The sequence below is a fragment of the Gadus macrocephalus genome, chromosome 1 (assembly GCF_031168955.1).
Source record: "Gadus macrocephalus chromosome 1, ASM3116895v1".
Classification (NCBI taxonomy): domain Eukaryota; kingdom Metazoa; phylum Chordata; class Actinopteri; order Gadiformes; family Gadidae; genus Gadus; species Gadus macrocephalus.
Window position 1 is genome coordinate 2666141 of NC_082382.1, and position 21834 is coordinate 2687974.

General features: G+C 46.5%; 1 protein-coding gene across 1 annotated transcript in view; it reads right to left on the reverse strand.

The window, feature by feature from the left end:
* The window catches only part of aldh1l1 (aldehyde dehydrogenase 1 family, member L1), a 30973-nt gene that overhangs the window by 6723 nt on the left and 2416 nt on the right, over positions 1 to 21834 (reverse strand). Inside the window, exons 3-14 of the mRNA XM_060062367.1 lie at positions 20254 to 20488; positions 20004 to 20169; positions 17645 to 17746; positions 13274 to 13363; positions 12947 to 13084; positions 12446 to 12571; positions 11947 to 12038; positions 11229 to 11376; positions 9809 to 9928; positions 8853 to 8980; positions 7672 to 7822; positions 262 to 332 (exon numbers count right to left, since the gene is read on the reverse strand). Coding sequence (XP_059918350.1) covers positions 262 to 332; positions 7672 to 7822; positions 8853 to 8980; positions 9809 to 9928; positions 11229 to 11376; positions 11947 to 12038; positions 12446 to 12571; positions 12947 to 13084; positions 13274 to 13363; positions 17645 to 17746; positions 20004 to 20169; positions 20254 to 20488 — 1567 coding nt within the window. The remainder of the gene's footprint in view (positions 1 to 261; positions 333 to 7671; positions 7823 to 8852; positions 8981 to 9808; positions 9929 to 11228; positions 11377 to 11946; positions 12039 to 12445; positions 12572 to 12946; positions 13085 to 13273; positions 13364 to 17644; positions 17747 to 20003; positions 20170 to 20253; positions 20489 to 21834) is intronic.

Consider the following 21834-nt stretch of genomic DNA (forward strand, 5'->3'; position numbering starts at 1 on the left):
TTATTATTGTTTTGAAACGCTCCTCAAATCGTGCATTAAAAATGATTGTTAGAGGGTGGTGCAGAGAGTTTTCTCCGTCATAACAAAAAGGTTGAACGTGTGATGTAGATTAGCTTGGTAAACCCCGCCTCTGGAGCTGGTGTACGCTACACTCAATCTAGAGGACTCACTATTGAAACCTGTCTTTGAATTGAGAGCAAACAACGGTTGTACCCGTTGTTTTAGTGAGTGCTCCAGCCATCCTGAGCCTCATCTCCTCACCCTATTGGCTCCTTCTTGGTGAAGGTGAGGTTCCGATTGGGTCGGGCCTGGTTGATGGGGATGGTACTGCCCTGCAAGACAAGAGAGCAGTGCAGTGTGAGGGGATGTGGCCGTGGCTGCATGGGACACCGCTCAGGACCTCTGAGCCCTCAGAACACCTGCTCTACTGAACTAGGTTAGGGTTAAGGCTAGGGTTAACGAGGTCAGATGGAAGATCAGGATTAGTTTGTATTATTATTATTCTTCTGACTTATTTGCTCTATGGTTTCAGTGCATGTCTGTATTTCTAGAACAAACAGTATACTTATTTGGTTGTATTTTAAAGATAATACATTGTATAAGCTTTTTTATACATTTAATCAGCTTTAAAATCCTTGCAAAAATAATAACCGTGAACCCAAACTACAGAAAATCATACAATGGTACATATAACATTGAACATAAATTAAACCTACACATGTTCCATAAGAAGGCTGACCTTGAGGTATGTTTACAATTAAAAATAGCTGAGCAAACACCATTATGCAAATAAGCCATCATTATCCAAATCAATTACAAATCCACTTCGGAGCAGCCCAGGGACCTCAAACTTGGAGAGCACTTTAGGTACCTTTTCATTGGGTAATGATGAAAGTGGCTGTCCGTAGCTCACAAATGACCTCAGAATGTCCAGTCAAAACTACCACAAAAGGATGTCTCATCCTGACCTCTGGGAAGAGGAGAAGGACGTGCTGGCTGGCACCTCGTCTCACTACCCAACCAGGTCTTAAAGAGACCGTGTCCTCTTAAAGAGACCCTGGCCTCTTAAAGAGACCCTGGCCTCCTAAAGACACCGCGGCCTCTTAAAGAGACTGCGGATTCAGCACGACTCCCCCTCCCCACTCCCCCCGCTGGCCCGTGGTCACACTGCTCCCAAAGGCCGTGGCCTGGGCATGATTGCTCCTTCATACATACGTCATCACGTCGTAATACGATAAATACGTCATCACAAAGCGTGGTGTCCAGCTGCGACTGAATGCTGTCATCGGCCCAAATTTCCAGTAAACCCTCGACTTCACTATCGCACCAACGTAAACCCACTCGTGAACCGCTTGCCACCATTGTTTGAAATGATTGTTGTGGGAAAGAAGGGCATCGACCTATAAAGAAAGAAGGGTCGTGCAAGGACTACGTCATCCAGCTCACGTTGCGTATCCGCGCGTCATCTCATTAGCATCTGTACTTTGGCCACGGCACACCTCTCCCAAGTGTGCCGTGGCCAAGGGGCTGTTCCGTGCTGGAATACGGATGGCGTGGTCACACTAGCCAAATGTTCTAGAATTTAGTATGCAAATGAGCTCGGGCACCGGGCCACGGCCCTAGTGTGAGTGGCCCCTTAAGGGTGGCCAGGGTCACTTTCTTTTTTAAGAATTTTCTTAAACACAAAACAAAACAATCTCAAACCTCATATACATACATCACAAGATGACAAAACTCACAGGACATTAGAAAACAATACACAGTGCAACAGGGATTGGGGGGGGGGGGGGGGGGGGCAGATCCATAATAATCAATAAATTCATTTAAATGCCCAGTTTCTCAAATACAGTCTTATAAAGTATAAAGTCTTATAAAAATCCATGGACCTTCATCCCCACGGTCAAGATCATTGAGGAACGAGGTTGAATGTTCCATTGACAGGAGATCCATAAAGTCTTTTAACCAATTGTCAGTGTTGAAGCAATTTGGTTTTTGTACTTTCCAATTCATCATAATGATTCGTTTAACCGACAAAAAGGCTAAAGCTATAATGTGTTGCGTAAGAGTTGGCTCGATATTTTCAACTCTACTGCCTAAAAGGCAAATTAGTGGGCAGAGAGCTATTTTCACTTTCAGAATATAAGACAAGTTATAGATCAAATCTTTCCGAATTATGTTTACTTTGGGGCAATACCACATTAGATGTATCAATGTTCCTGCCTCTCCGCAACCATGCCAACACACATGGGAGAAGGACTTGTCCATTTTCTTTAATCTGCTTGGTGTTATATATGCCCTGTGCAAATGTGTAAGAATTTTATATCTTACACATTTGGATAAGGCTGTTGTGTTTTTGGCAAGTGTATCCTACTTTGCATTACTCAGGGGTATGCCCAAGTCCTGCTCCCATTTGTGTTGAATAGAAGATAGGCTGTCAAAGGATGCAGTGGTCAACAACTCGTATAATCTTGACACTGTTCTCCTCCCTGATGCAATCTCCCTCAGTTTTTTGTCCAGATCTAAATCCTGTACTATGTGTCGTTTTGAAATAAGTAACCCCAAAATGGATTTTAATTGTATACATGCAAAGAAGTCAAGATCGCACAATAAAGGTTGTGAGGCCAAAATAACGAGTGATGGCGAGGCGGGACAACCCTGCTTGGTAGATCTTAGGAGTTGGAAAGGTTTACTGTTCCATTAGTTTTAATTGAAGCACTAGGGTTATTATAGAGGGGCTTCACCCAGCTAATAATAACTGGTCCAAAACCTAATTTTGACATGACGTAAATGGACTGCATTTATATAGCGCTTTTTCTAACCATTGGGCGTCCGGGGCGTCCGGGGCGTCCGGGTTTTTTTTATTAATTGATGATAATGTCCGGTTTTCGGACATTATCTCGTCGCATATTTGTTTTTCCCCCTCGCATATTTGTGTTTCTGGGTCTTTCACATAACCTACTAGTTATTACCATTGTATATGTCTATGGTTATTACGGCCTTCCAAGTTCTGGAAATGGTATCTCCCTTACGTTCCACCTTCTTGCGCGAGCTGACTGTAGAGAGAGTCTGTCATTGGGCGACCGATCTCAGGGTTGCCAGAGCCACGATAATTATCCTCCAAATACGACCATTTTGAGCCTTTGGTACGTTACTTTGCCATTTCCAATCTGGCAACATTGAGCACCTTGCCGCTTCCACTCTGTTTACAACAGCACATTACATCTGCAGCCATGCCTAAACGTAAATGTAAGTTCACGGACGAACTAAAGAAAAAATACCCATGTTTTCGCCTCGGCCGTGATGCTTCGGCCGAGGCACTCCCCCCCCGCGACGAAGTGTCCTCTTTTTCACAAACTCAAATCTGGTCACCCTATACTATATAATAGTAGGCCTGTCGCACCAGTTACTCAAGTTGGTCAGTGCGCATGTGCCAAGCATCCTGCAGCTCACACACACACAGCACGCACGCACACGCACCAACACACAGACGCACGCTGATGCAGACGTTTTAAGACAAAGGCAGCGCAGCACACCACATAGGCCTACACACCCCACACACACACGCACCCCAAGCGCCCTCTCCCCGACGGACTGTTTCAGTTGTTTTATTTTTCTTATGTTTTGTGTGTATGCTATGTGAGACTGTAGGCTACTGCTGCTGTCTTGGCTAGGACAGGATGATTATTATTTTTAACTTACCATAGTTGCCATGCATTTTAAAATGTCAATGCAGTTTTCAGCCCTGAATAACAATAAAAGCTATTTAATAATTGATTTGCATGCATAGTATACTACACTTTCCATTGAACAATTAACCCTGTTAACCATAAATTGACTCATTTTATAATGTAATCAAATGCTCACACACTAGCTGCTTTCAGACACACGTGTAAGTCCTGATATTCTCCCGATGGGCCGTATGTGTCAACAACATATCCTGACATTTGTACGCTGAAAATCTCCTGAATAATACTACCCCATGAGGTAGTTTTTTCTCCGTAGGAAATATAAATGAGTAGAAACTTCAGTGGGCGTGTTAATGATGCTTCTGCATGTCATTGAGTGGCCCCCTAAATGATAATCAGCCGGTTGCCTTTTGTTCGCTGAATGGTTAAAACATATTTAAATGTTGGCACTGTCAAGAGTCATTTGTGGTGAACGCTAAAAGATAGGTCTTATCATAACCCTAAAAGTACACGTCCTACAATAAATTACAATAAAATAGTTCACAGCTGCACGTGTATAGAAAATGTCAGCTTAACATTATACGGTCCTTTCCTTCCACGTTGCACTGTTTTCTCAGTTAAACACAGAAATCAACTAAATTTGTCCAGGTGTTAGTTATATATGAAATGAAGCAAAAAAAATACTTTGGTAACGTTTGCAACACTTTTCTTCTTCGTCGTTTCTTCTATTTGTCTCTAACTCATGACTCCAATCTTTCATCGAACGATGCTTCGGATTTTGTGGATGCAACAGAATATATGAAGCATCATTTTAGCAACCTTTAAGATGATCACGAGTAGTTCTGCCCGTTCTGCCTCCATTTTGTCTATGGTCAAACAAACTAAAGTGACAGCGGCCACATTTATCCCACCTCTTGTGAACTTAGACCCTATGTCAATGACGCCCCTTGCAAGCCCACCCCCCAAACCCCCCGTTGATTCTACTGATGTCTAAACGACATCGATTTCCACATATAAAGCATTATGTGTGAATTTTTGAAAACTCAGAAAAGATTATTATGCTTGCTTCATATACGTAAGGAGGAAATTATTATGCTTGAAATGTCAGAAATGTGTTACATTATCGACTGGGGTTTCCACATTATTGCTATGGGTTTAATTAAAATTAGAGGTGGAAACTCTAGTATTTCGAATAGCCCAATTTATTTGTCAGTCCATGTACAGATTGGGATACCGATCTCATCCAGGACTTGGACCAGGACCAAGTCCTACACACCGCGCTGGTTTGAGCACAGGGTCCTGTTTGTCTTACAGATTCAGGACTTTGTGATTATTGGAATGCAAACCTACGACATCTGAGCCTTTTGGGAATCAGTGCCACTACTCATCAGGTCCACTCGGTCTCTAATAATGTGTGCAAGCGCTGATTGAAGTTGGAGAAATATGTCAGATATTAAATACCAGCATGGAAAACAATGACCCTTCTTTCTGTTTCTGTAACCACAGATGTCAGTCTCATTCCAGGCGTTGAAAGCAACAGGGATCCTCCAGGCTGACTTAAGAGGTGACCTCATCCTGTTGGTCCACCAGCGAGACCAGCAGCTGAACTTTGACCTGATTGACATTGGGTTGACTGTGCCCATCTACGGTGCAGAACGGAGATACCTACAGGCCTGCTGGTCTAGGGGAATCCCCAGGTGCTGCTGCTGTTGGGGACTTCATGCTGCTGTTGGGGACTTCATGCTGCTGTTGGAGACTTCATGGGAAAGGTAAAAGGCCTCTGCTTCATCTCGTCCCGTATTGTTGAAACATTAAAGTACTGCTTGTATTTTTGTCTCCATCCTGAGCGATTCTTGGGCCCGCCCAATACAGAGGCCATCTGCATCGGTGTGCCAGTGTGACGGTGTCTCCCTCTTTGGCTGTTATCTAACTGGCTACTGGGCAGAGAGGGGCTGGATCACAGTGCTATGGTGCCAAGTATGATTCCCCCCACCCCACTGTGCCGCTGGCCTGTGCTCACACTAGGCAATCTCAAATGGGCCCGAGTACGTTTCGCATGGACTAAACGTCACCCAGCTCAGGTTGCGTATCCGTGCTTGTGCGCGTGTCGGCTCATTAGCACCGTACCGTGGCCTGAGCACACCTCTCAAAAGTGTACTGAGGCCACGGAATTTAACTGCACTTGAGTAAGGATGGCGCCGTGCTCACACTAGCCAAACGATCTAGACTTTAGGGGGAAAAAGTACTTGGGCACGGTACAGATAGCCTATTGTGAGTGCGCCCTCCCTTAAGAACGTGGGAAGAAAAAACGTAAAGTTGATGACCAACATTTACAAAAACATGTACTTTTAATTCAGCCTTGGGTTTAATCGAAGTGTTACACCTTTCCTGCAGTCGGCTCCCAGACCGTAGTTGAGGAGCACAGGAGAGACGTTCCCTCCAGGGCCGATGTTCTCTCGGGGGTAACACCCTTCACTTTGACCGGCAGTGGGTCTGCTTAGAGGTCGGAATGAAGCGGCCACCGATTCTTGAAAAGCTGGATACTTTATTCATAGTTCCACTAACTTTACAGTACACTCTACCGCTCGCTCTCCTCGCTCGTCCACTCACTCGCTGAGGTCACTCAAACACACACTGCCATTCTCACGCACACACATACGCTACTCTCGTAACAGAAGCGTAGTGTGTACTGAATGCATGTTGATGATGATACACTTCTTATAGGGGGTATCTACATTGGCACGACATCAGCTTCCTCCATCTTCTTCGCCACCCTTTTAAATAAATTGCCGTTTCTCGTTTTCCGACGGTGACAATAACACAACCATCGTCTCCTTATACTTCCAGCTCACAACCCCGGGAAAAGATCTCGAGCATGTGCAGAATGCAAGATCCGATTCCAATCAAATTGAACGTATACATGCACGCTTAATGCGACTATCAATCGAATAATCTAGAGGTCTTAATCCGACTATGAGTAACCCGATCCGATTAAGGTGTATACATGCATCTTAATAATCAACTTGCCGTTGCTTGTCAACTGAGAAATTGTCTCTTCACTTCTTTTATCGCAATCATCTGAGATTGCCCCAAACTGGATCCAGACTGGAAAGACATTCAGCTTGAGATCAAGCTAATTATGGGGGTAGGCCTGACACTGGAGCCAGAAATGTTTATATTGGGAAAGACTCCAGGAAATACAATAAATATAAATCAGGCGTATTTAATCAGGGTGTTGTTGTTTATCGCAAAAAAGATGATAACTGTTTATGGAGGAATGTTAATCCACCAACTGTCCAACAATGGAGGGTAGGAGTAAAAAAAAAAGAGAGTATTACAGCCAATTTCCAACTCAGGACTGATGCTTTCACTGTTAAGTTGGCACCTGTAATAATGCAGCTAAAGAGACTGATTAAGGAAATAAACTCTCAATAACATCAACAGGGAGGACATTTCTCCAGATGAAATCGTGATGTGGTAAAAATACATGGGTGATTGCATATGGGCTTGAATTAGTTGAATTGGGTACCTGCTGTATGTGTAATATGATTTGAATTGAATGGGTCAATGCAGAGTGAAAATATGCTATGTTGTTTTGTATTGTTGTATATTTGTTCTTTGTATGATTGCTTATAGAAATGTGAAATAGTAAAAAAAATAAAAAATCCAATCATAGTCGGACTAAGCCAATAATTTGATTTTCTTGAGTGTCATGTAAACACACTGAGTGTTTCCTGGTGGTGGAAGCGAGGGACAGTAGTATGTTCAGTGACCAATAGAGAGACGCTGTGTGTGCGGGGAGGCTCTGCTACGAGCAGGCACTGTTTCATCCCTAGCATCTGGATCTGGAAGCTCTGGCTTTAAAAAAAGTTGACTTCAAACCCACTATGCACATCCAAGGCAGACAACCTAATGCATAACACATAATATTTATAAAATAACTGACTAATTTTGATTATATATATATATAGAATAAGTTCCTTACATGTATCTTGTCGCACCAGCCGGCGAAGTAGCGGAAGGTCTGGATGGACATGCCCACGTGGGTCTTGAGGGCCAGCGTGTAGACGGCCCCGGAGTCCATGGTCTCTATGGTGGCCAGCTCCTCCTGGTGCTGCTCCATCAGGTCCGCCAGCCTGGGAAGGGGGGGCAGGGTGTGAGGGTGGAGGTGGGTACATATGGAGGTTTGTGTGTATACATAAATATTTTCAACAAGTATAATAACACATTTTAAACTTAAAAAGTGAAGCAATAAACCCCGTCACTTGATCGGCTGGCGGCCGAGTGTGAATCGGCTGGGATGAGGATCAGCACCGCTAAATCTGAGGCCATGACTCTTAGCAGGAAACCGGTGGATTGCTTACTCCGGGTAGGAAATGAGTCCTTAGCCCAAGTGAAGGAGTTCAAGTACCTCGGGGTCTTGTTCGCGAGTGAGGGTACTATGGAGCGTGAGATTGGCCGGAGAATCGGAGCAGCGGGGGCGGTATTGCGTTCGCTTTACCGCACCGTTGTAACGAAAAGAGAGCTGAGCCACAAGGCAAAGCTCTCGATCTACCGGTCGATCTTCGTTCCTATCCTCACCTATGGTCATGAGGGCTGGGTGATGACCGAAAGGACGAGATCGCGGGTACAAGCGGCCGAGATGAGTTTTCTCAGAAGGGTGGCTGGCGTCTCCCTTAGGGATAGGGTGAGAAGCTCAGCCATCCGTGAGGAACTCGGATTAGAGCCGCTGCTCCTTTACTTAGAAAGGAGTCAGCTGAGGTGGTTCGGGCATCTGGTAAGGATGCCCACTGGGCGCCTTCCTTGGGAGGTGTTTCAGGCACGTCCAGTGGGGAGGAGACCTCGGGGAAGACCCAGGACTAGGTGGAGAGATTATATCTCAACACTGGCCTGGGAACACCTCGGGATCCCCCCGTCAGAGCTGGTCAATGTGGCCCGGGAAAGGGAAGTCTGGGGCCCCCTGCTTGAGCTGCTCCCCCCGCGACCCGACCCCGGATAAGCGGATGACGATGAGGATGAGGATGAGGATGTTGTCTGCCCTTCTGGAATACTTAATGTTGGCCCGCAATGAATCATATTAATAAACAAAACAGTGATGATGGCCTTCTGTTCATTGGTCAGAGTCGGTCATTGTGGTTCCTGTTCAGAGGTTATAGTGGTTCTGACCTGTAGAGAAGCCTGCCTCGGTCCCGGGGGTTCATCCGGCCCCATTCCCCCTCCTCAAAGGCCTCCTTGGCGGCCGCCACGGCCCGGTCCACATCCCCCACCTGGGCCAGAGACACCTCGCAGATGGCCTGGGGAGACGGAGGGAGGAGGAACACCTCATCCTCTGAACCTCAGACTCACTGTCATGAGGACAACACTGAGGGCATCAGTTTATATGAGATATAATATTTGATATGTGAGATGAGAGGAAATGAGAACTTAATCAAGGGTACACATAATAATAATAATAACAACTAAAGCAGCAAACGTTAATTATTTGAATCAAATAATTATAATGATTTATTGAGCAGCCTGTATCGGGGGTCAAGCCTAAGACTCGCGTCCTTTTGGTTTTGATACGGTTAATAACACTGGAAGACCCTCAGCTCGAGTCTGGCGTGTTAAATCTTAGCATGCACATTTTATATGACGTAGCATGTGTCAAACGGGTGAGGGGTTAAGCTTCACTGAAGGTTAAAATCCATCGCTGTAGAGGTTGACATGATCGATCAGATACGGGACATGAATGACAGGTAGAGGCTATTCATCTCTGCCAGGGATGCCTACAGCTTGACTCAGACCACGGGGATCAGAGCTTTCTGCCCCATAACCCTGGTAGATGTAGCATGGTACGGTCACGACACTGTGACCTCCAGGGTCCCTGACACCGTGGCCTCCAGGGTCCTGACACCATGACCTCCAGGGTCCCGACACCATGACCTCCAGGGTCCTAACAACATGACCTCCAGGGTCCGTACACCATGACCTCTAGGGTCCTGGCACCATGACCTCTAGGGACCTGAGACCATGACCTGCAGGGTCCTTACACCATGACCTCTAGGGTCCTGGCACCATGACCTCTATGGTCCTGAGACCATGACCTGCAGGGTCCCTTAGTGTGACCCCTCCCGTCCTACCGTGCCGTCGGTTGGGTTGATGGTTTTGTAGGTCTTTCCTCCCTCGGCATCCACAAACTCTCCGTTGATGAAGAGCTGGTGGGGCATCCTGACCGTCATGTTGTTCACCTCTTTCTCCACCTGAGGTCAGAACACAACAGTTTAGATCAGAGACAGGGTGCGCCAAGCAGTGTTGTTTTTGGCAGGCATTTTAGATTTAGTTTTAGTCTTAGTCTTTGACGAAATGCTTCTTAGTTTTAGTCCCATTTTAGTCATTTCTATCTTTGAAAGTTTTAGTCTAGTTTTAGTCCGACGAAAACTCCAAAGGTTTTAGTCTAGTTTTAGTCCGACGAAAACTCAAAAGTTTTCGTCGCAAAACTTTTTACGACCACCCGCACCCGGCACCGCTGCTGCTGCCATGGTGTGTGTGTGTGTGTGTGTGTGTGTGTGTGTGTGTGTGCCTCGTCCACCAGCCTCTCTCTGTAGTGTATGACTGAGTGTGTGTGTGCCTCGTCCACCAGCCTCTCTCTGTAGTGTGTGTGTGCCGTGTGCGTGCAGGCGCAGCTGCGCGCGAGCGAGGCTTAGTGTGTGATGGGGGCGTGACTGTTAGGACAAGCGTGACTGTTCGTCCACTCACTAACAATTTAGTCTCGTCTAGTTCTCGTCTGACGAAAATGTCTACATTTTTCGTCACATTTTAGTCTTTATATGGCTTTGGTGACGTTCGTCTTAGTCTCATTTTCGTCATGGAAAAAAGGGGTCTGACGACGTCATTTTCGTTTTCGTCTTGCCTGACGAAAACAACACTGGCGCCAAGACCAGTGGGCGGAGGGGGCGAGGGAGGAAGGGAGAGAGGGAGGGACGAGGGAGGGAGAAGGAAGTGAGGGAGGAAGGGAAGTAGAAAGAAGGGAGAGAGGGAGCTAGAAGGGAGGGAGGGACGAGGGAGGAAAGAGGGAGGGAGGGAGGGAGGAAGAAGGGACGAGGGAGAGAGGGAGGGTGGGAGGAAGGGACGAGGGAGGGTGAGGAAAGATGTTCAAATCCTTCATCCACGCCCACAAATTAGTTAACAAGTGGTTACAATACCCCATTGGGTTCTTAATTTCGGCCCAGCAGTTCGGGGGAGGCGTTACTACCACATAGCGATTTCCATTTTCTTCGGTTTCTTAGGTCCAGGCGTATCGCATGCGATGGGCGTGGCTCGGCTCTCTAAAGGACAAAGGGAAGAGCGCCACCTACGGGCCTTCAGAGACCTCTACCAGCCCCTTGTGGTCTCCCATCTAGAATGGACCAGGACCAGTCCTGCTTAGCTTTCACAGAAATCAGCCGCGCAAGGAAGCTAGCCACCGTGAAGCTAACCTAAAGACGGAGGTGATGGAGGAGAGACTCACGGGTGACACAAAGAAAAGACAGAGCCGACGAAGGTGACGGAGGAGAGACTCACGTAGTCCACCTGCAGCTCCTCCTCTCCGTCCTCCCCCCGCAGCTTCCTCACGCACATCTGGATGAACTCCTGGAAGGAGGTGTTCATGTAGACGTCCTCGTTCTGCAGATGGCAGCCCGCTGCACGGAGCTTCACCTCCTCCACCAGCCTAGGAGCCGAGTTCAAGGTTGAATTTATTAAACATTATATATTTCGATTATTGTTGAGACATAAAGTTAAATGGACTAAGTGGAAGAATCTGAAATGCCTCTTCATTACCGAGTTGTGGCTGGTAAATTGTGCATTGAACGAGAGCTGTGGAGCGCTCTGTGGGGAGAGACAGTCTTAAACTAATGCTTCTGATAACCATAACTAAACGTGAGCTAGCTAATTAAATAAAATCATCCCACTGGCGGTTCTAAGCAAATCAAAGGTCGGAGAAGGTCTTATTTCTTAAGTACAACCGGTTCCTATACTGGCGATAATTGCTTATTGTTGGACGCTGCAAACTGTTGGATGATGATCTCAGCCAACACATCAGTGTTTGGGTTGTAGGTCCCTTTAGGATAGGAGGGACACTAGAGGAGCAGACGTGATCAGCCCCAGGGGAGGACGGCTGTCTGCGTTAGCTTCTCACGCCTGATCACAGATACACACAACCTCTCTGGAAGGTTAGCATGGCCTCTCGGTGAGTTCCAGGCTCAACGCGACCGCACCCTCCCTGCCCTCCCACGGTAACCTGACAACATCCATGGACGCCGCCCCGGACTTGAAGAAGTCCGTGGAGTCCTGGATCTCAGCCACGTTGGTCAGGATGCTCTGCCACACAGCCTGCCGATAAGAAAAATATAGCATTATGTAGCATTGTTCTCATAAAGTGTTACTTATTTTACAAATTACTTTATTTGCACATGCAACACCAGAAGCTGAAGAAATACTAATTTCTTAAATACATTTTCTGGTCATAATGACAAACTGTCTAAACCTAACAAACTGTATGTATGTATGTCCGTCTGTCTGTATGCACATGCGTACGTATTTACGTACACACGTATGAACTGCACTACATTTACGCTGTTGAAATGAAGAGTACATCTCTAATCAGGCCAATGCCCTAACATTCTCACAGTTTGAACATGTTCACATCTCCAAACAAATCTTTTCAAATACGGCTCTGTTGTATATCAGGGCACACTGCGGACCCCTCTGACGACCAGGAGGAGACGACAGTGGCCTACCCTCATCTGCAGCGCGAAGGCCCGCTCCTCCACAGTGAGCTCCACAGCAGCGCTGCTCCCTGAGCTGAAGTACTGCCCCGCCGGGATCATCTTCCCCTCCGCCATCTGAAGGTTCTTCACCAGCAGCTGCAGGGAGAGAGGAGAGACAGACATGAGCCCCCTTACCCAGAAAACTCACAGAACATCTCCTGCTTGGTGTGAGTTGGAACAGGGCTTGTAATTCTTTGAAATCTGCACTGGCAATTTGACCAGATCAGTGCCGGTGTGGCTGTGTTGTGAAGGAAATCAGTAACATTGCCGGGAGTGGTTCATCACTGGCTCCAATATGACCCCCCCAATACTGGCCCCCCAATACCTTTCATAGCAAAGGCCCAAACCTTTCAAAGCGGAGTCAATATAATGTGTACAGTAGTAGCTATGGAAACAGATTGATCACACGTCAAATGGGTGTGTGCTTGAGTGTGTGTATGCGTGTGCATATGCGTTGTGTGTGTGACTTACAGCCTTCCCATCGTTGCCAAAGAGCATCAGGCCTGCCTTGGTGACGATGCCCGGGCGACTGGCCCCCTCTATCTCCAGAGGCTGTCCCTTGGGTAACGCACCGCTGGCCACCAGAGAGGAACCGAAGAACGTTACTCTCTAGTGGCAGGAGAACCAAAGAGTTAGCTTTTGTTTCCAATGAGACTTCCTTCTATGTCATTTGTCCTAACAATTGAATAAATTGACTATTCACGCTTTAAACAATTAGTCAATCGGATGGGGCATACCATCTAGTGAGGGTTAGGTTTATATGGAACAAACATCTGGTGAGAACGCTGCTCTCCCCACCTGTCCGTCCACCGTGGCCCAGGCCCCAGGGACCTTGTCATTTCCTCTGATCCAGTTATGGACCGCCTCCGCCGGCTGGTTCCAGTCGATCTAATACAAGACAAACCAGTGTCAAGGGGTCAGTCAGCCATCAGTCTTATTCAATAGGAACTTGAAAGTCAAACAAATGGCAGCGTTGCCTGCCCGTATTATTCTCAACGTAAGATACAAGATACATCATGTTTATTGTCATATACACAATGGAAACATAGTTTGCACCGGGCAATGAAATTCTTAATTTGCAAGTTCCCTTCACAAAAAATGTAATTAAAATAAAGTAAATCTGTACAAAGAGCAGATTTAAGTTAAAACAACAACAACAACAACAACTTAAATATAAGGTGCTGTTTAGCATGTGCATTGTTTGCATACAGCACAAGGCACTGAAAGAAATTGAAATATAAGAAGTTTGAATATATACATTGGATATTGAATATTATTCTTAGATAATACATAATGCAAATGTAGTTCACAGTTGAAAATAAATATAGTTCACAGTATTGAATATAGTGCAAATACAAAGTTGTCATCAGTGTTTGATAAGAGTCATTCAGCAGCCTGATGGCCTGTGGATAAAAACTGTTTTTAAGTCTGGTTGTTCTGGCTTTCACGCTCCTATAGCGTCTGCCAGATGGTAGCAGTGTGAACAGTGTGTGCTGGGGGTGTGTAGTGTCCTTGGTGATGCTGTGTGCCCTCTTTGTGACCCGAGTGTTGTAAATATCCTAAAGTGATGGGAAGGCTGCCCCACAGATGTATTGTGCAGTTTATCCTACGTTGGAGAGCCTTCCTTTCCTGTACAGTTCCCAAACCACACTGTGATGGAGTTGGGCAGGAGGCTCTCCACTGTACACCTGTAGAAGTTGCTGAGGAGTTTGGTGGACAGTCCAAATTTCCTCAGCTTTCTTAAGAAGTACAGCTGCTGCTGAGACTTCTTGGCAATGTGCTGGGTGTTGTGAGACCAGGAGAGGTCCTCGCTGATGTGGGTGCCGAGGAATTGAAAAGGTTTTCACCCGCTCTACCTGAGTCTCGACGATGTGCAATGGACTGTGCTGGTCTCTCCTCTTCCTCAGGTCGATAATCAACTCCTTAGTCTTCTCAGTGTTTAAGGAGAGATTATTTGTGTGGCACCAGGACACCAGCTGAGCCACCTCCTCCCTGTAGTCTGTCTCCACCCCACCAGTGATCAGTCCGATGACTGTTGTGTCATCCGCAAACTTGATGATGGTGGTGTTGCGCTGGGTGGAGGCACAGTCGTAGGTGAAGAGGGTGTACAGCAGAGGACTCAGCACACAGCCCTGGGGGGTCCCTGTGCTCACCGTCCTTGTGCCTGATGTCCGGGTACCAACTCTGACTGTCTGGGGTCTGTCTGTGAGGAAATCCAGAACCCAGCTGCAGAGGGAAGGTGTCAGTCCGAGGATGAGGAGCTTCTCAGCCAGTCCGGTTGGGAGGACTGTGTTGAATGCTGAGCTGTAGTCGATAAACAGCATTCGAACACACGTGTCCTTGTTCTCTAGATGTGTGAGAGCTGTGTGGATGGCGGTGTTACTGCGTCGTCAGTGGACCGGTTCTGACGGTACTCAAATTGTAGGGGGTCCAGCCAGGGTGTCCGGGATGGTCTTTTTAATGTGGGACATGATTATCCTCTCAAAACACTGTGAGTGTGATGGGGCGGTAGTTAGTCATTTAAGCAGGTTATGGTGTTTTTCTTAGGGAGGGGCACAATGGTGGTGGTCTTGAAGCAGGTGGGAACAGAAGATTGTGAGAGGGACAGATTGTAAATATCTGTTAGCACCTCAGCCAGCTCCGCTGAACAGACCCTCAGTGCACGGCCCGGGATGTTGGCAGGGCCTGCTGTTTTCCGGGGGTTCGTTCTCCTCAGCGCCCTGCACACCTCAGCTGATGTCACCGGTTGGTAGAATCCCTCTGTTGGTGTTGAGGTCGTCGAAGCGAGCGAAGCGAGCAAGCGAACTCATTCAGCTCATCTGGCAGTTTGCTTTGGCTGGTTGTGAACCCCCTGCTCCGCTGCTGGTAGTCTGTGATGTGTTGCAGGCCCTGCCACATGCGCCGTGGATCCGCGGTGGTGTAGTATCCCTCCAGCTTCACTCTGTCCCGTCTCTTGGCTTCTCTGATGGATCTACGTAGGTCATAACTGGCCTTTTTGTAGCCTTCAGTTTCACCAGAGGCAAATGCAGTGGAGCGGGCACGCAGCATGGACCGTACATCACAGTTAATCCAGGGTTTTTGGTTAGGGTATGTTTTGCAGCACTTGGTGGGGACAATGTTGTCTATGCATGTGCTGATGTAGCAAGTTATAGCATGTAGCATATTCCTCTAAGTCCACAGTACAGTCCTCTCTCACAGCAGCAGTCTTAAACACATCCCAGTCAGTACTGTTAAAGCAGTCCTGCAGCACAGGATCAGTCTCTTCGTTTTAATTACTGGAGGGGCCTGTTTGAGGAGCTGCCTGTAAGATGGGTAGAGGAACACGGAGATGTGGTCGGACTGTCCGAAGTGGGGGCGGGGGGCAGCCTTGTAGGCGCCCTTCACGTTGCTGTAGACGTGGTCCAGAATGTTGTTTTCCCTCGTCGGGAAGCTCACGTGCTGGTGGTACTTGGGGAGGACAGTCCGAAGGTTGCAGTGGTTAAAATCCCCTGCCACAACAAACAGTGTCCGGGTATGTAGTCACGTGTTTGCTGATGGTGTCTTGCAGTAGTCCGAGCGCTGCAGTCCGGTCTGCCCGCGGCGGGATGTAAACAGCCAGAATAAACACGGCACTGAAGTCCCTCGGTATATAAAATGGTCTGCACTGAACAATGTTTCTCCACCACCTGAAAGTCCGAAAACCTTCTGTTTATGTAAACACAGACGCCACTGCCTTTGTTCTTCCCCGAAGCCGACGTGCGTTCTCCGCGGTAAGAAGCTCTGTGCTGTATCTCGAACACCAGCCATACAGCTACATTGTATTCTCTGCACACAAGGGTGCAGATTTCATTCAAACTTAGGGGGGAGTCCTAGCCGGGGGGATCACAAACATGGAATTTTATCAAAGTATTTTTTGGAGGGGGCATCCATAATATCACCAACGTGTATCAAATGATCTTTGGTTTGTTGGTTTTGCTTTAAACATGACTTATATGATCGTGACCATAATAGTCTAGGCAAGGTGTGTGTGGGGGCCGGCCCTGACCAATTTGGCGCCCTAGGCAAGATTTTTGCTAGCGCCCCCTACCCCGTTGGATCGCACAGTAAATTCGACTACCAATGTTCATAAACTCAGAGAAGCTACAAAGCTTTGTCTTTGAGACTCTTTGATTTTAGATAGAAAATTAAACACACGAAACGTATTACAAACCAAGTAACAAGCAATGAATCACTCATACAATAAGTATGCACAAAATACTGCAAAGAAATGCATGATGTTTACTAAAGGCATTCATAAGCAAAATAATAGATAGAGTTCAGATTCAAATGATTGTAAATACAATTAAATGTATTATGGTTTATCTAGTTTGGTTCTAACCAGAGATTAAACAAGCACTCAACTGAAGTCTAAAAAAAATACAAAATTAGGGCTGTGCAGAGGTAGACGGGACAGCAGCACCTGATGCTGTGTCACTGGGGGTGGTACTGAAATATTTTAAAAGTGCATCTGAAGGGAGAAGAGAAGTATATGTGACGACTGCATGTTACATTTTAATAAAAAAACAGATGCTTGGTGTGCTATACATGAGACTAATACAGACTAATGAAAATGTGATGAGATTCATTCAACTTTATTGTCATTGCAATGCAATTCAGTCTAACCACAGTGCAAAAAACAGTAAAGTGCAGTGAAATGAATGTATATATAGCCTATGAATGATATGTGAAAGCTAAGGTGTGAAATATTAACATTAATACACTTTAACTGCACACTCTTGACCCCGCCCCCCTCACAGAGGGCAGGTACAGAGCAACGAGCCAGGCAGGCACCCAGAAAAAAGGCTTCTCCATTATTTAATAGCCTTTGCTATGACTTTATGTTTCTGTGGGCTTAAATAATATTTCGAAATAATAGTAGTAATGGCACTGAAAAAAAAAAAAGTAGTATATATATATATATATATATATATATATATATATATATATATATATATATATATATATATATATATATATATATATATATATATATATATATATATATATATATATATATATGGCTCTGTGTCTGGGCAGTGGTTGAATGCAAAGAACTGAAAAACTAAAGATAAGCTTCTCAAGGGTTCATGATGTGTGTCTATCTAATTTTAACGCTGTATTGGCGTTTTCACTCCTCCAGTGTTGGGTTACCTGCGAGTTGTCCTTCTTTTGGATGCACTCGTAGGTGGCGCCCTCTGTGGGCTGGGTGATCCTCGGAGCCTTCCCTTCCGCTATCAGGCGGACCGCATCCACCTGCCAGCGGGACAAACTGCCCTGTTACGGCTCAGCGACTAGGTCGTAGCGGCGCAAAATAATTCTGGGGGGGGGGCAGAATTTTTTTTTAGCAGGTGCTCATACATTTTGACCCATACTTGTAGAGAAAAACGAGATTCAATGAGCCCCGGCTTATAGGCCACATTTACATTTCATTTACATTTCTGGCATTTAGCAGACGCTTTTATCCAAAGCGACTTACAATAAGTACATTTGTGAAACAATATATCGCTGTCGGTACAGTAAAGATGTTCTATGAACATCACTCACATCACTAGGTTAACCCATTCCCTGTATGCAACAAAGAGAGCTAGGATAAGATGCTACACAACTAAGTACTATAACTAATTAAGACATACAATAAGTGTGTAAGAGGGATGGGAGGGGGTGACTATGCAGGGTCTAGGTGAACTCTGAATAAGTGAGTCTTGAGTCTTTTGTGGAAGCTGGTGAGCGAGACTACATGATTACCATGCACTTTACTAAATGTTGCCTTTTACAACAATGCAAGCACAACTAGAACGATCTGCCTGTTGTGTAAAATATAGATATACATATTATATTATTATTTTTAATGTAGTGTCCGAGGTGAATGGGGGTTCTGGGAGGGGGGCTTAGAGGGGGCTCAGCCTAAGCCCCCGCTAGCCCCCCCATGCTGCCGCTTCGATCATGTGCTGCGTAGCACAAAGTTACTCTGGTCCAACTGAAATGGTTCTTTGTTCTCATGCAGAGGTGAGCTGTACCGTATTCCTAGCGCTTTGGTTGGGGGGGGGGGGGGTACTGCAGAATCATCCAGTCTTTCCATGTGAACCTTGTATTTAAAATGTTTCATTAGTAAAAGGAATTGTTTCTACATTTAGAGAAACAGGAGGCGTGTCCTGCCTGGTTTGATGAGGACATCATTGATTTTGTTTCTGTGAACAACGTTTGGACTTTGGTGCTCAGTGTTTTTTTGCACAGAGGTTTTTTTAACTAAAACTATAATAATACAATATAACACAGACACATAAAGACATGAAAGCAGAACAGAGTGCTATACCAACGCCTGTATCAAGAGAGGAGTGTTCCAGGTCTGGGTGACATGGTTTTTAAATGGTTTAGGAACAGTTAAGGGTATTTGTCGAGGACGTAGAGTGGGGTTGCAGTGAGTCCAGAGGATACAAGTCAGAGCAGTCTCAAACCTTTCTGACTGGATGTTTGTGTTAGACAGACTTTATTCTTAACGAAAAGATCCAACACCAAAAGCCATGTCAAATATATAAAATATCAAATAACTTAGATAACACTCAATTCATAATGTTATGTATGCAATGGATAGTTGCATTGTTATTCCCATGCCTTCGGGGCGCTATACAGCACCTGTATCGTAGGTATAACTTGTAACATTATTCTGGTGCGAGTAAATCCGACTTAAAATGGATATCAACGTCTCGACCTGCATTCTTGTGTCACTCCATTACGAATTAGATATCCTTATATTATTTAAAGAACATTAAACATACTCCATAGTCCGTGATGACTAACAGATCAGATCATGTTTTCTGAGTTCAGGACTCTAATGGCGCATTTCAACCGGACGGTGCGGGTCGGTTCAGTCTGCAAAGGTGAAGCACGGGTTGCGTTTCCACCCCCCCCAGGGGGGGGGCCTGACCCAGACTGAGCCGTATTGAGCCGTACTCGTCACGCAGTACTCCTCCGTTGGGGTACTGAGACGTCTGAAAGGATGCCGGCAAGTTCGAGCTACACACGCCATCCGTTAATTGGTCGACAGAATCGCACTTCCGTGCGACAGGGGGATAATAACAAACAAACACATTATCCGCGAGGTATTTCTGGACAACGGCGAAAGCTTTGTTTATTGAAGAAAATGTCGCGCAAAGAATGTTTGCTGTCCTTCTTGGACGTCCTACATTGTTGCTCTTTGTTCATTTTGTGCGTTCTTCTTCTTCCTTGGATATATTAGCAGGCTGTAGCAGGCTCTGTGTACACTGTGTGGGGCTGCTATGAGGTCACGATGTTTACGTAGCTGCCGCGGCTATTGCCATACGGCTTAAACCATGAGGGTACTGTCGGCGGGTGGAAACGCGAGCCGTAACTGAGCTGGGCTATATGCAGCACCCTCACTACTGGACTGAGGCGTTCTGGGTCCGAAGCGTACCCGCCGGTGGAAAAGCGCCATATGGCTCAGCAGCAGCAGAAGAAGAGCCAACAGGCTGATCTCCATCAGCAGACTCACAGTGCCCTTCACCCCCTCAGGGAACAGGAACCTCTTGTAGATGGTGCTGACGGTGTCGTTGGCCTCTACATCACACTCCCTCTGGAGCAGGATTGGTCCGGTGTCCAGTCCGTCGTCAGCCCAGAACACGGTGAACCCGCCCTTCTTGTCCCCGTGGATCAGGGTCCTGGAGGGGGGGGCGGCAGCAGACATGTGACCGTTACCATGACATCCAACCACCATGTGACACAGTTTAGACCCCACCGCTCACCAGTTGATGGCGGAGGCCCCCCGGTGGCGTGGCAGCAGCGAGGGGTGGTAGATGATGGAGCCGTGCTGGGGGTGGTCGATAACCTCCATGGGGATGAACTGGGAGCAGAAGGGCAGCACATTGAGCTCGGCGCCCGTGGCCTTGTACTGGGCCACCACCTCAGGCAGCGCCTGGCCCTTCAGGCGCCAGCGGGGAAACTTGAAGACCGCCACGTTGTCCCGCTCTGCCTCGACGGCTGTGGGAGGGGAGGAATCACAGGGTTAAGAGGCAAGGGGACATCATGTAGACACATTACAGGGTTACTATATGAACAACCTCTTGGGTCTCATGCTGAATAAAAGGCATCTTACTTCAGATCAGACAGGTAAAAACAAAGAGATAAAATCACCACGAGACTAAAGCTGCCATAGAATAGATAGATAAGCCATTTTCCCACATGCCCTCTGTCTTTTCTCCACATTTGTATATCAGGAGGTTCGACTGTGATGGTCATTCACACCAGATACCCGATATGCGGACATCGGTGTCGCTCAGACATCAGTCGAATCAACGGGGGTTTAGGGGGGCGGGCGGGCGGGCTTGCAAGGAGCGGGATATGACGTAGGGTCGAGGTTCGCAAGAGGCGGGATAAGGACGGCCGCTGTCACTCTAGCTTGTTTTGGTTTGACCGCAGACAGCACGGCGGCAAAATGGGCAGAACTCATCACGATCATCTTAAATGTTGCTGCTATTTATTTGCTTAATTTCACGTATAACAAACACTGGGACAAATATAGTTCATTTATGTGTTTAAGAGAAAAACAGGGAGTGGAAGGAGGGGAACATATAATGTTCAGCTTTTCTTTTATAATAATAAAAAAAAGCTGTGATCTCATGTATGGTAATTTATTGTACTTTTAGGGTTACGATAAGACCTATCATTTAGCGTTCACCACGAATGACTCTGAAATGCAGCGCCAACAATTCAATAACATTCAGCGAACAAAAGGCAAAAGGGTGCCACTCAATGACAAATGCAGACGAAACGTCATCAACACGCCGACTCAAATTGTGTGAAATTCCGACATTCTACCGCTCATGCACATATAAAAGGTAATTAACATTTCCGCCGGCTAAAATACTACCTCAGGGGTAGTATTTTTTCAGGATGCTTCCAGGATACCAATGTCAGGATATGTAGTTCACATACACAGCCCGTCGGGAGAATAGCGGGCTAAGCAGGACTTGCATGTATGTGTGAAAGCAGCTACATAGATACATAGAGAGAACAACAACCTTCCGGTGGTCGATTTGAGGGATTCTTCTCTAAAATGATGGGTTACAAAGGACGTTGCTGCGATGGGGGCCAGGGTCTGAGCAGGGCTGAGTGACAGGATGGCTGTAGGACTACCTCGGCCTGGCCTTACTAGAAACACAGAGGTGGTACTTTGTGTAAGATTTCAATGAAGTCGCACTGCAGTACCAGTGCTGAAGAAAAGAACACAAGCACTAATCTGGAAGATGGATCCGCAGAAAATGAATAAAATAACATCCGGAGTCAATGACCTGATTCAGTCTTACAGTTGTCGTAGTAGCAGGAAG